General features: G+C 40.0%; 1 protein-coding gene across 1 annotated transcript in view; it reads left to right on the top strand.

The window, feature by feature from the left end:
• The window catches only part of DGCR8 (DGCR8 microprocessor complex subunit), a 141,476-nt gene extending 127,207 nt beyond the window's left edge, over positions 1-14,269 (top strand). Inside the window, exon 14 of the mRNA XM_053701901.1 lies at positions 9,863-14,269. Within this exon, the coding sequence (XP_053557876.1) occupies positions 9,863-9,946 (84 nt within the window). The 3' untranslated portion in view covers positions 9,947-14,269. The remainder of the gene's footprint in view (positions 1-9,862) is intronic.
• The last annotated feature ends 929 nt before the right edge of the window (positions 14,270-15,198 follow it).

Raw genomic sequence — 15,198 nt, 5'->3', positions numbered from 1 at the left:
GACAATATCACGACTGTAGCTTACATCAACCATCAGGGAGGGACAAAAAGCTCCCTAGCAATGATGGAAGTATCAAAGATAATTCGATGGGCAGAGTCTCACTCTTGCCACCTGTCAGCAATCCACATCCCGGGAGTGGAGAACTGGGAGGCGGATTTCTTGAGTCGCCAGACTTTTCATCCGGGGGAGTGGGAACTTCATCCGGAGGTCTTTGCCCAAATACTTCGACGTTGGGGCAAACCACAGATAGATCTCATGGCGTCTCGCCAGAACGCCAAGCTTCCTCACTACGGGTCCAGATCCAGGGATCCGGGAGCGGTTCTGATAGATGCTTTGACAGCACCTTGGAACTTCGGGATGGCTTATGTGTTTCCACCCTTCCCGCTGCTTCCTCGATTGATTGCCAAAATCAAACAGGAGAGAGCATCAGTGATTCTAATAGCACCTGCATGGCCACGCAGGACTTGGTATGCAGATCTAGTGGACATGTCATCCTGTCCGCCTTGGTCTCTACCTCTAAGACAGGACCTTCTGATACAGGGTCCGTTCAAACATCAAAATCTAACTTCTCTGAAGCTGACTGCTTGGAAATTGAACGCTTGATTTTATCAAAACGTGGTTTTTCTGAGTCGGTTATTGATACCCTGATACAGGCTAGGAAGCCTGTTACCAGAAAGATTTACCATAAAATATGGCGTAAATACCTATACTGGTGTGAATCCAAACGTTACTCCTGGAGTAAGGTTAGGATCTCTAGGATCTTGTCCTTTCTACAAGAAGGCTTAGAAAAGGGTTTATCGGCTAGTTCATTAAAGGGACAGATTTCAGCTCTGTCCATCTTGTTACACAGGCGTCTGTCAGAAAATCCAGACGTCCAGGCCTTTTGTCAGGCTTTAGCTAGGATCAAGCCTGTGTTTAAAGCTGTTGCTCCACCATGGAGTTTAAACTTAGTTCTTAACGTTTTACAGGGTGTTCCGTTTGAACCCCTTCATTCCATTGATATAAAATTGTTATCTTGGAAAGTTCTGTTTTTAATGGCTATTTCCTCGGCTCGAAGAGTCTCTGAGTTATCAGCATTACATTGTGATTCTCCTTATCTGATTTTTCACTCAGACAAGGTAGTTCTGCGTACTAAACCTGGGTTCTTACCTAAGGTAGTTACTAACAGGAATATCAATCAAGAGATTGTTGTTCCATCCTTGTGTCCAAATCCTTCTTCAAAGAAGGAACGTCTTCTACACAATCTGGATGTAGTTCGTGCCCTCAAGTTCTACTTGCAGGCAACTAAAGATTTTCGTCAAACTTCTTCCCTGTTTGTCGTTTATTCTGGACAGAGGAGAGGTCAAAAAGCTTCTGCTACCTCTCTCTCTTTTTGGCTTCGTAGCATAATACGGTTAGCCTATGAGACTGCTGGACAGCAGCCTCCTGAAAGAATTACAGCCCACTCCACTAGAGCTGTGGCTTCCACTTGGGCCTTTAAGAATGAGGCCTCTGTTGAACAGATTTGCAAGGCTGCAACTTGGTCTTCGCTTCATACTTTTTCCAAATTTTACAAATTTGATACTTTTGCTTCTTCGGAGGCTATTTTTGGGAGAAAGGTTCTTCAGGCAGTGGTTCCTTCTGTATAATGAGCCTGCCTATCCCTCCCGTCATCCGTGTACTTTTGCTTTGGTATTGGTATCCCAGAAGTAATGATGACCCGTGGACTGATCACACATAACAGAAGAAAACATAATTTATGCTTACCTGATAAATTCCTTTCTTCTGTTGTGTGATCAGTCCACGGCCCGCCCTGTTTTTAAGGCAGGTAAATATTTTTTAAAATTATACTCCAGTCACCACTTCACCCTTGGTTACTCCTTTCTCGTTGATTCTTGGTCGAATGACTGGGACTGACGTAGAGGGGAGGAGCTATATGCAGCTCTGCTGGGTGAATCCTCTTGCATTTCCTGTTGGGGAGGAGTTATATCCCAGAAGTAATGATGACCCGTGGACTGATCACACAACAGAAGAAAGGAATTTATCAGGTAAGCATAAATTATGTTATTTCGGGTGGAAAAGGGTCTTTTCTACAGCAAGACAAGAACAGCAGACTCAAAGGACATCAAAGTAATTTCCGTTCCTTTCGTAACTTCAAAGGCCAGAAGTCTTCCTCTCCCTCTTCCAAGCAGGAGCAGTCCAGGTCTTCTTGGAAGCCCAATCAGCCTTGGAATAAGGGGAAGCAATCAAAGAAACACTCAGCTGAGTCTAAGTCAGCATAAAGGGTCGGCCCCTGGTCCAGGATCGGATCAAGTGGGGGGCAGACTTGACCTGCTTTGTCAAGTGTGGAGACTAGATGTCCCAGATCCTTGGGCTGTGGACATAGTATCTCAGGGTTACAAATAGAGTTCAAAACTTTTCCTCCCAGGGGCAGATTCCACCTCTCAAGATTATCTGCAGACCAGGTAAAGAGGCATTCTTGAACTGCGTTCAGGACCTTTTCTTCCTGGGAGTGATTGTTCCAGTAAGGGAACAGGGTCTAGGATTCTATTTAAATCTGTTTGTGGTGCCAAAAAAGAGGGAACTTTTCGACCCATTTAGTTTCTCAGGGTACTGTCCTTCAAAATGGAAAACATTTGTTCCATTCTTCCTTTGGTCCAAGAGGGTCAGTTCATGACGTCCATAGACCTGAAGGACGCGTATCTTCATGTTCCCATCCACAGGGATCATCACAAATTCCTGAGATTCGCCTTTCTAGACAAACACTTTCAGTTTGTGGCTCTTCCGTTTGGCTTTGCCACAGCTCCCAGAATTTTCTCAAGGGTTCTGGGGGCTCTTGGCAGTGATCAGGTCTCCGGGAATTGCAGTGGCGCCATTCCTGGGCGACATATTGGTTCAGGCGCCACCTTTTCAACAATAAACTCTCATACAGAGATCTTGTTGTCTTCTACATTCCCACGGTTGGAAAGTGAATCTGGAAAAGAGGTTCCTTGTTCCAGCTACAAGGGTGGTTTTCTTAGGGGCCATAATAGATTCTTTATCTATGAAAAATTTTCTGACTGAGGTTAGAAAATCCAGAATTCTCTCCTCTTGCCTCTCTCTACAGTCTACTGTTCAGTCATCAGTGGCTCAATGTATGGAGGTAATTGGTCTGATGGTCGCTTCCATGGACATCATTCCCTTTGCTTGATTCCATTTGAGAGCTCTGCAATTATGCATGCTCAGTCCATGAAACGGAGACCATGTTGGATCTGTCTCAGAGGATAGATCTAGATCAGTCAACAAGAGACTCTCTCCCATGGTGGCTTTCTCAGGACCATTTGTCTCACGCTACATGCTTCTGGAGACCTTCCTGGGTGATTATGACCAGACGCTAGGCTGGGGAGCAGTCTGGGACTTGTTAAAGGCACAGGGACTATGGACTCGGGAGATAAACATCTTGGAATTGAGAGTGATTTACAATGCTCTGATGGTTTGGCCTCAATTATCTTTAGTCTGGTTTATCAGGCTTTCTGTCGGACAGCATCACTTCAGAGGGTTACATCAACCACCAGGGAGAAACTTGGAGTTCCTTAGCCATGAAGGAGGTAGCACGAATTATTTAGTGGGCGGAAGCTCACAATTGTCTTTCTGCTGTCCACATTCCTGGAGTGGACAACTGAGAAGTGCATTTCATGAGCAGAAAGACATTTCGTCCCGGGGAGTGGGCTCTCCATCCGGAGGTGTTCTCCAGGTTAACCCTCAAATGGGGGGTGCCTGAGTTGGATCTGATGGCGTCTCGGCAGAACGCCAAGCTTCCAAGGTACGTTTAAAGGTCAAGAGATCCTCAGGCCGCTCTGATGGATGCTCTGGCGGTACCTTGGGATTTTAGTCTAGCATACCGGTTTCCTCCATTTTGCGCTTCTTCCACAAGTTATTGCTTGTATCAAGCAGGAGAGAGCATCAGTAATTCTAATAGCTCCTGCAGACCTAGTGAAGATGTCATCTCTGCCTCCTTGGAGGTTGCCTCTGAGGAAGGACCTTCTAACTCGGGGTCCATTTCTCCATCCAAATCTCGTTTCTCTGAAGCTGACTGCTTGGAGATTGAACGCTTATTTCTGTCTAAGCGTGGATTTTCTGAGTCAGTCATTGAGACCAAGATCCAGGCTCGCAAGCCTGTTACTCCAAAAATGTACCATACAATACCTTTTTATTGGTGTAAATCTAAGGGCTACTCTTGGAGTAGGGTCAGGATTCCTAGAATTCTGTCTTTTCTCCAGGAAGGTCTGGAGAAAGGGTTGTTAGTCAGTTCACTGAAAGGTCAGATTTCTGCATTATCTATTTTATTACACAAGCGTCTGGCGGATGTGCCAGTTGTTTAATCTTTTTGTCAGGACATGGTCAGAATCAGGCCTGTGTTTAAAACTTTTGCTCCTCTTTAGAGCCTTAATCTTGTTCTTAAAATTTTGCAGCAGGCTCCGTTTGAGCCAATGCATTCCGTAGGTATTAAGTTGCTATCTTGGAAGGTTTGTTTCTTATTGCTATCTCTTCTGCTTAGAGAGTTTCAGAGCTCTCGGCTTTGCAGTGTGATTCGCCTTACCTTATCTTTCATGCGGATAGGGCGGTTCTTTGTACTAAATTGGGGTTTCTCCCTAAGGTGGTTTCGGATTGAAATATTAATCAGGAAATTGTTGTTCCTTCTCATAAAGAACGTCTGTTGCACAACTTGGATGTTGTGGGTGCTCTAAAATTCTACCTACAGGCAACTAAGGATTTTCGCCAGTCTTCTGCCCTGTTTGTTTCTCAGGAAAGCGTAAGGGTCAAAAGGCTACTGCTACTTCTCTTTCCCTCTGGTTGAGAAGTATAATTCGTTTTGCTTATGAGACTGCTGGACAGCAGCCTCCTGAGAGAATTACAGCTCATTCCACTAGGGCTGTCTCCTCTTCTTGGGTTTTCAAAAATTAAGCTTCTGTGGAACAAATTTGCACGGCTGCTACTTGGTCCCCTCTGAATACTTTTTCCAAATTTGATACTTTTGCCTCGGCTGAGGCCTCTTTTGGGAGAAAGGTTCTTCAAGTTGTGCTGCCTTCTGTTTTAGGTCTGCCTGTCTTGTTCTCCCTCCCTGTTCATTCTGTGTCCTCTAGCTTGGGTAATGGTTCCCACTAGTAATTGAATGATGTTGTGGACTCTCCATATCTTAGGAAAGAAAACAAAATTTATGCTAACCTTCTTTCTTTCTGGATATGGAGAGTCCACCACCCCACCCTTTATTTTTGACTAAACCTCAGGCACCTTTACACCTTTTTTGTTATTCCTTTTCCATTTCCCTTCAGTCGAATGACTTGGATTTATGGGTAGGGGAGTGACAGGAGAGCTGTGCTGTGGTGCTCCTTGTCTCCTCCTGCTGGCCAGGAGTAATATTCCCACTAGTAATTGAATGACGTCATGGACTCTCCATATCCGGAAAGAAAGACATTTTTCAGGTAAGCATAAATTTTGCTTTTAAGTATTATGCTGGGCTACATGCACCAAGTCTATGGCTTTTAATTGTACCAATAAAGTTAGCTTTTTTGTGTCCACGGCACAATTATGCAGCTCATGTCTGTCAACTAGTATGCAAGTTACCAAGGGATCCCCACGCTGCCTTTCTACCCCAGGCCCTCAGCACTATGTCTATCACAGGGAAAATGAAGAGAAAGTATAAACACTGTTTTCCAGAGCATAGTTCTAACGATCAGGCTGATGTTACAGCCGGATATATGAATGAATTGGAGGAGGACTCTGAGCAAATGTCTTAACTGCTCTATCTTAAATCTAAATATAATTTCCCCATACAGGTCCTTTCTACTCTGAGGGTACCAGCATAAAGATCCTCTGAGGATAGTCAAACTCAGACTGGAGTCAGTCTTCAGACCTAAGCCTAGAACCCCATAGGTGTTCCCAGTCCCTTCAGTAATTGCATAGATTATTTCCAAGGAGTGGGAGAAACCTGGGGTACCCTTTACTCCCTCATCTACCTTCAGGAAAATGTTTCCTGCCCCCACTTTACATTTGGAGGCATGGAATATTGTGCCCATTTTTGATGAGGCCATATCCACCCTGGCTTAGAGGAAGCATGTCCTTTAAGGACCCTCTAGACAGAAAGCTTGAGGGATACCTGAGAGAGGTATTCCTGCAGTTGGGCTCCCTTTTCCAGCTGGTGGCGGGAATTGCTGCCTTGGCTGGAGCTGCTAAGATCTGTTGCCAATCCTAAATACAGTTGAATTGCCCCTGGAAGACATCCAGGATCATACACAATCTCTAAAGACAGCTAATGCCTTAGCATTCATGCAGATACATTGAATAATGGCATCGCATACAAAGATCTCTAGTTTTGATGTGCTTGCCAGGAGAGCTCTGTGGCTCAAATTCTGGTCAGGGGAGATGGTATCTAAGTTCCGACTTCCATCCTTCAAGAGCAAATCTCTTTTTGGCCCGGGTTTGGACTCAATCATTGCTACTGTCATGGGAGGATACGCATTATTCCTAATAAAAGATAAAAAATCAAAACCCAAGTGACGTACAGCAGGGCATTTTTGTTTCTTTCGCCTGAACAGACTTTAGAGGAGCTTGGCTGCGCCCAAGACCAATTCATTAAGAAGCACTTGGAAGCCCAACCAAGGGAAGGGCATTTATAAACAGCCCAAGAAACTTGCCCTGGACAATAAATCTGCATGCAGGGGTCTCCCCCGATCTTGGGACCATGTCGTGTGTGGGCAGACTATCCTTGTTTCTAAGAGAGTGGACTCTGACAGTTCAGGATCCCTGGGTACTGGACATCATTTCTCAGGGATACAGGATAGGATTTCGGTCTCTGGGAACCCAGAAAAGAGGTCAGTGTTACTCCACTGAGTGGACAACCTAAGAGCCATGGGAGTAGTGACCCTGGTATAGACCTGAAGGATGTGTACCTTCACAGAGATCACTACAGATATCTTCAGTTTGCCTTCCTCAGCAAGCACTACCAGTTTGTTGCCCTTCTGTTGGGCCTAGCTATGGCTCCTCGGGTATTTACTAAAGTACTGGGGGCTCTGCTGGCTCCAGTTCGTTTACAGGGTATTGCAGTAGTTCTTTACCTGGACGATATCTTGGTTCAGGCACAATCTTTACCAGTAACACAGACTCACACGGATATGTTACTCTTGTGTCGACACAAGGTTGGAAGTTCAATCTAGAAAAGGGTTCCCTTGTTCATACTGCGACGGTTCACTTCCTGGGGATTATCACAGACTCCATCAACATGCGTATATCTCTCACAAATCAGCACAGAGTGAAACTTAAGATGGCCTGTCGTCTGCTCCAGACCACTGCTCAACCTTTGGTGGCTCATTGCATGTAAGTTGTAGGTCTTATGGTTGTGGCTTCAGATGCTATTCCGTTTGCTCTATTTCTTCTGAAACCTCTACAGTTTATGTATGCTCAAAAGTAGAATGGGGACCATTCCGATCTGTTACAGGTAAATATACCTGGAGGCCTAGACAAGAGGAAGTCTCCATAGGTGGTTATCTCTGACTCCGGTTCTTCAGGTTATGTGTTTCCTACGCCCATCCTGGGCAAGGTTGTCCGGATGGGATGCTATGTGGGGTTCCCTGAGAGCTCATGGAACCTGGTGCCCTGAGGAACTGTCGCTTCCAATCAACATTCTCAAAATTGTCTTACATCAAGAATGACTGGACACTGAATTTTCTGGCTATGCAAGAGTTGTCATACATCCTTCAATGGATGGAAAAGTATCCTTTTAATTTGTCACTTGGTCCACATAAAGGTCAGAGGAATTCCTTTAGCCTTTTGACTAAATTTAATGATTACCAAGGTTTTCTTGAAGGCAGGATAGTTTTTCCAAAATTAGGCACCTGCCTTAAAAAAAAAATTCTGAAAGAAAACAAAATGTTTGCTTACTTGCTAATTTTAATTTCTTTCATGGTGGTGAGAGTCCACAAGACCTGCCCATTTTTTACGTAATTTTATTTTTTCTGGCAGGAATTTTAGTTTGCACCTCATTGACCCTACTTTCTACTTCTCCTTTCTTGGTTATACGTCAGACTAGAATAGCAGAGAGGTAGAAGGGATTAAGTGTTCTTAAAGCTTTAGGAATCTTTGCCGCCTCCTAGTGGCCAGGAGTAATGGATTGTGCATATAATATAAACTTCCTAAAAATAAAAAATAAATTGCCCCCCCCCCCCCCCTTTTGTAAAATAATGAAATTGTAAGATCCTGGCAAGCATAATATTCTGATAATTTTAAAGGGACAATAAAATTATTTGACCATTTGATTGTCCAGGTAAATAACAGAGGAGAAATTAGGATATGGCACAGGATCTCCTAGTATACATCACTCTCTTAAGATGAAGCTGAACTGGTGTGTGACAGTTACACACTTAATTATTTTGGGCTAGAAGTGGAGCGCTAACTTATTGCAGGCCCGTTTGCAAATGCACGATAATTAACCAGCCATTATAAGTGGGTGGTTATTGTTACCGTGAGCTTGCGGTAGCAATTAGTGCTCCGAAAACTAACCAGTGATCCGATCTCTGGTTAATTTTCTAAAAGCGCCCCAAATGCCCTCAAAATAGAGGGCATTATAGTTTTTTTTTATTTAAAAAAAAAAAAATAGTGTTTTTTTTTTTAATTTAAATTAAAAAAAAAAACCTGCACTAGGCCTGTAGCGTGGCGTAGCGGTCCCGCCCTCCTCCCACCCCCTACAGCAATGGGCCCCCCACCTGCCTCACTCCTTACCCTCCCACCCACCAACGAATGGCACCACTGCTGTCCAATGCACAGAGGGCCACAGAGTGTCCCGCTCTCCATATCTATTTCTGCAGTGCCCCACTCGTGGGGCATGCAGAAATAGCACGAGATCGCAGCAGAGAGAAGTCCAGGACTGCAGTGATGTACAGGGTACGTCGCTGGTCCTTAAAGGGACACTGAACCCAAATTTTTTTCTTTCGTGATTCAGTTAGAGCATGCGATTTTAAGCAACTTTCTAATTTTACTCCTATTAATTTTTCTTTGTTCTCTTGCTATCTTTATTTGAAAAAGGCATCTAAGCTATTTTTTGGTTCAGACCCTGGACAGCACTTGTTTATTGGTGGGTGAATTTATCCACCAATCAGCAAGAACAACCCAGGTTGTTCACCAAAAATGGACCGACATCTAAACTTACATTCTTGCTTTTTAAATAAAGATACCAAGAGAATAAAGAAAATTTGATAATAGGAGTAAATTAGAAAGTTGCTTAACATTGCATGCTCTATCTGAATCACAAAAGAAAAAAATTGGGTTTAGTGTCCCTTTAAGGGCATAATGACCAGCGTCGTACAAGGTAAGGCAGTGGTCATAAAGGGGTTAAACATTTCTCCCACCCACTCTAAGTAACAGTGTGAAATGTAGTCAGGCTAAAACCAAATAGCCCGGAGGAGCAGATACAAGTTGTATTTTAAGGATTCCCAGGCCTCAGTACAGAAATATAGTACCTGAAATTACTTCAATATATGTAGCAGAAGGGCAATAATATTGACCATACATACTCTTTCTTCTAATGCCACTAGTTCTAAAAACCATGAGAACGCTTACATTTGTAAGGGAATGTGCCAAATACCATTCAGGTTAGGGGGCATGCCTTCATAGGCTGTCAGGAGAGCCCTCTTTGATCGATCATACATTTGTCATCTTATGTATATAGACCCTTATTACAGTATACTTTATCAATATATGTTAATACATTTTTTTATATACTTTTTTATTTATTTTTTATTTTATTTTTTTGGAGTCCTTTCAGTTTATAGGAAACCAGAAAATGACCGTTGCTTTCAGAAAATGTTTCAGTATCAACAAACATTTGTAAAATCATTTACTTGTTTTAAAGGAGGAAACTCGAAAGAAACCCAAGATGACAATTGTGGAATCTGCGCAACCAGGAAGTGAACCGCTTTGCACTGTGGATGTCTAACATGAATGCAATAAGGAGCCTGGGAAATTTTGAATGTGTACCAATGAAGGAAATCCATAAACAGGGCTGCTTTCCTTATGCATTGTCCTTTCTAAATCTAGGCAATATTGACTGAGAAAATACCTCCTTTTCAGATGTTGCTTTTTTTTTTTAATTTATATTTCCTAGAAAGGCAGTGTTTGCGACATGCACAATATGAGGGTTATACATTTTTAAAAATATCAAGCACTTTTCTTAATAGGGCCTTATTATGTATTTATGTTTAAACAGTGCATGTTTTTACATACAAAACTGGATCCTGGACTGTAAAATTGCATTTTGCTGATTTTTTTATTTTATTTTTATTATTTTTTTTGTAAGATTCAGTAGAATCTTCATATATTGTGCACTGAATTTAAATTAAGAAAACGAATCTCTGCAGTGCTCAAGTGACCTCTTTAAAAAGCCTCTTTAAAGAATACAAGGGAATGTCTATCCATTCCTTCCTATTGTGTTCATATCATAAACCCTATGCTAAATAATGCCCATACTTTAAATACATTAATTTTTAAATGTATTGGGACACATCAAATATAACAGCAGACCTTTCTTTTTACTTACAAAAGCTAATGTGGCTTTATAATAACTGTTCTCAACAATATGTCCAGCAAGATTACAGTCGACTTTGCTAAAACTGCAGTTACTGTTATTCCTTTGCATTACTATGCACAGACCCTATGACATGTTGATGAGTATATTCTGACTCTGCAGTTCTAGGATGAGGAAGTGCAGCACAATGTCCTGCTTAGATATTTTGTGTGTATACATACAACAGTTTTTAGTAATATATTGTTTTTTTCACTGGAATGTATACAGAATTAAGCTGCTTGTTACATTGTGACATCCTGTTTTACTTAAGCACATATTAATGCTGTGGTGTCAGTTTGCACACTTTATGAATGCGATTTCTCTATTGTTTTAGCCCTGGTTACTCTGTGCTGTGTGTTTTATTTAAATCTGCAGGGCAGTTTACTGCTGTAGACTCATGAAGTGTGTGCTCTGAAAGCTTTATATATGGTTACTTCTGCTAAGCACAGCCTGTATGCATACGTAACTTATGCTATTATCTATGCCCTTTAAAAGCTGCACAAGTCTGCAATGCAATTGCTTCTTTAGCAAATGTGTGCAGTATACCATTTAGTTGCCTGTGCTGCCACACTGACTTTTTTTTTTTTGTCTTTTCCTAAGAAGTCACACAAGCAGGAACTAACAATAACTAGAGGTCTGCCTGAATTATGTCCAATGTTTATGTAAGCACACGGGAGAGGGGGGATTCTTTCCCTATTCTTTACATCTATCTGTACCACTAAAATAACGTGAAGCTTTAATTCTGTCATTGTTAAAGTGTCTTAGCAAATACAGCATTTCAATAGATCCAATTTATTTTGTGAAATTTTTAGACTTAGACACATAATTTCTTATTCTTGTAGCCACCTTTGGCTTCTATAGTATACTGTAAAAGGGACAGTAAAGTCAAAATTAAACATTCATGATTCAGATAGAACAGCAACAACTTTTTAATTTACTTTTATTATTAAATTTGATTTATTCTCTCAGTATCCTTTGGAGTATAAATCTAGGTAGGCTGATAGGAGTTTAGTAGTGAGCACAAATCTTTAGAAGTCTATGGCAAATACTGCTGCCAGATGATTAGACATGTGCACCCACCTGAGCTCACCTAGGATTACTCTTTAACAAATGTTACCAAAAGAACTAAGCAAATTGATCATATAAATAAATTGGAAAGTTTACAATGTCATAATCTATCCAATGCATTTAACTGTAATTTTGACTTTACTCTCCTTTAATTAAAAGTAGTACTCAATGAATTAGGCCATATTAAATGTTTGCAGCTTCAGCTTGCAATGTTACGTAAATCATGTATCACAATTCACTCACTATTTTTTTTATTATATATAATTATGTCTATAATGTGGTTGATTTGGGAAGTTCACTATGATTGCTCTACATTTACACACCACAAATAGACCCCAAAGGGAATTTTTTTTTTTAACTTTTTTTTTTAATTTAAGTGTTGCAGTGCCGTGCTACACAAAGTGCATTCTTTTGCGGGGTGGGGGGTTGTAGTTGTTGTGAGGTTGTTTTTGTGTTATTCTCCTCCCCATTAATCTGGACTTTTTCTCATTTTATAGTCTCTCTTTAATGAGGAACTAGGTTTTGAATGATCAAGTGTCCTGTATTGTCTTTTATTATTCAAAGGCGATTAGTATTACTAGTATTATGCACTGTGTAAATCTACTAAAACCTGCTGCTGTACATAGGATACAGAATATGGTTTTACTCCTTTCCTTTTAATATCCTGCTTGAGTCAAAGAAGAAAACTGTTACTAACATGTTATGGTAAACCATTTTATATTTACAGCTTGACTGTATAAAACAGTTCTGCTTAGCTATATAGGCATTACTTTATTTCTGTAGTAAAAAATGTCAAATACTTTCAGTGGCTTACTGAGAAGTTTGCAACATTTCTGGACACCACTTTTTTTTATTTTATTTTTTTATAGAAGTTTACAAATTTGTATTTTTGATGGCATTGTGTATGTAACATTTTTTGTCTTTAAAATTGTTTATATACTTATTAAATGCAAGGGATGTATGTGTTGCCTTATCTTAGACCCATTCCACAATAGGTTATAGTTATTGTCAATGTCTCTGCTTAAGTGCATATATTTATATTCTACCTTAATCGATGCATAGTGGATGCGTAACCTCTGGAGATTCATGTATTGCATTTTAAGAGAACATGCCGCCTTCAGATTGCTGTTGTGACGAAGAGGTTGCTGTTGACTGTCTCTGTATTTTAACAATAAACCAAAGCTTTAAAAGTTAAGATTTATATGGTCTCTTCGGAAAATAGAGTAGTTTGGATCCTGCATGGTGAGCAATGCAATAACTGTTCTTTAATATTTGTTGTTTGACATTTTTGTAATTTTTAAAATATTCCTTTGAGTGAAGATGGAATTTTATGAATTTTGGAACTCAAGCATCATACCAAATTTGTTTTGTTGAGCCTCTAACACAAGTTACTTTTCTATATTCCCTAATAATACACTGAGTTATAAAGGGACATTTTTAAAATTGCATAGCATACTACATCATCAAAAGCATTTAAAACTAGTTGTGTTCAATTGTTAAAATGAAGGTATGTCTGCACATTTTATTTACATGTGGTTATCTCTGAAGACTGTTGGAGCATTAGGAAAACTGCAGCATCTTGTGTGTGAGTTATGTTCTTCTGCTACCATGGTGATGGAAAAAGCACAACTTGAAGAGAGAAATTACAGGAAAAGTAGACAGATGTGATAAAAATGAAAATGCCTTTCATTAAAACTATCTTTAACATGGCTAATATAATTTTGTTATTTTAAAGTCACAATCAGCAAAAGCCTTGTTATATGCTATATGCATGAAACTCTGGAGATCTGCATTAATTTATTTTGCATGAAAAAGTATTATTGTATGTGTTTTAACTTTCTACAAATTTAAGTGGGGTATTGCTCCTATATATGCAAAATTGTGAGGATTTTTTTGTTGTTTTTTTAACTCCATGTAGAGTATTATCATTTTTTAATTGGTGCCGTAAATGCCATGAAATATGGTGTATTTTACTTATGCATTAGTCTATAGTATGACTCCTTTAAAATGTATTGGGTTTGGTGTTTAAAGCTGCCTGCAAGGTAGTGAAAATCTGAAGGTGTAATTGTATCATGACCAGTTTATAAATACCATGCTAACATGTTGTGGTTTGCCATGTTTTTAATGGTGCATTTTAAGTTGATGTAACAGAGAAAGGCATTGTATTTTCTACTTACTAATTAACTAGCAAACTTAATTCTGCAATTGAAAGTTTACATTTATGCATTTAGATTTCTCTTGTGGTTTATATCAATTTCAATAATGGAGCCCAGGCTGTAACATTAAAAAATAATGTAATTTAATAGATGTTGAGGGATGCATTTATATATTAGGGCACTGTTCTAACAGTTTTGCTGAAAAAACAATTGTCTGAAATATTGAGTGACCAGTATTCAGTAGTCAAATTGTGACCAAGGGTCTAGTGACAAGTACCAGAAGTCAAGATTGCCCAAGTAATAATTGTGGTATGAATTGTGGAGTGGTTGTCTGATACCTGTTGTTGACTTGCTCAACTTGTATTTGAAGAAAATTCTGCTGTCTTTGCCTATGTATACCTTGTGTGCTTGGTCTTAAGTATTTAACATTTTTTTATTAGTTTTGAGCAATAAAGTTTGATATTACAGTGAACATTTTTCTTTGCTTCTTAAATGCTTCTTCTTTACAGTAATGATGGATTGCACCTGAATGACATGGGTGCTGGTGTGTTGGGGGGAAATGATGGTAACACGTTTAGAGAACCTTTTAAACTAGGCAAAGGGGGGGAGGGTCAGTTAGAACACAATAGAACATAGGTGTCAGTCTGTGAATGTCACTCCCTTAATATCTCAAGGAAAGGATGACTTAAGAAATATCACATTAGAAAGTATAGAGGAAAGCACACCAAGTAGCAGCAGAAAGCACATGGAATTAAATGTATGACAACAAATGCAAGAAGCATGACAGGTAAAATGGGGGAGCTGACGCTCTTAGTTGCAGAAGAGGACTATGATGTTATCAGTATAACTGAAACTTGGTGGGATGATTCACATGACTGGGCAGTTAACTTAGAGGGGTATACTTTATTTAGGAGGGACAGGAATAATTAAAGGGATGGAGGAATCTGCATGTATATTAAACCTAATATTAAACCTACAATAAGGGAAGATATTTATGATACAAGTCACAATGTAGAAATCCTGTGGGTTGAAATAAAGAGTGGGGGGAAAAATCCTAAAAAAATATTACTAGGAACATGCTACAAGCCCCCTAACATTAGTGACCTGGAGGAAACTCAACTACTAATGCAAATAGGTAAGGCTGCTAATAACAGTGCTGTAATTATGGGAGCTTTTAACTACCCTGATATAAACTGGGCCAATGAAACTAGTAATTCAGCTAAGGGGGAAAGATTTTTAAATGTTCTCAGGGATAACTTCTTGTCACAATTAATAGAGAAGCCAACTAGGAGTAAAGCTATATTGGATTTAGTGCTATCAAACAATACAGATATAATATCAAACATAGAAGTCCAAGAACATTTGGGTAACAGCGATCATAACATGGTCACATTTGAAATC

Source organism: Bombina bombina, chromosome 2 (genome assembly GCF_027579735.1).
Source record: "Bombina bombina isolate aBomBom1 chromosome 2, aBomBom1.pri, whole genome shotgun sequence".
NCBI classification, from domain to species: domain Eukaryota; kingdom Metazoa; phylum Chordata; class Amphibia; order Anura; family Bombinatoridae; genus Bombina; species Bombina bombina.
Note: the sequence above shows the minus strand (reverse complement) of the source record. Positions and strands in the feature narration are given on the sequence as shown.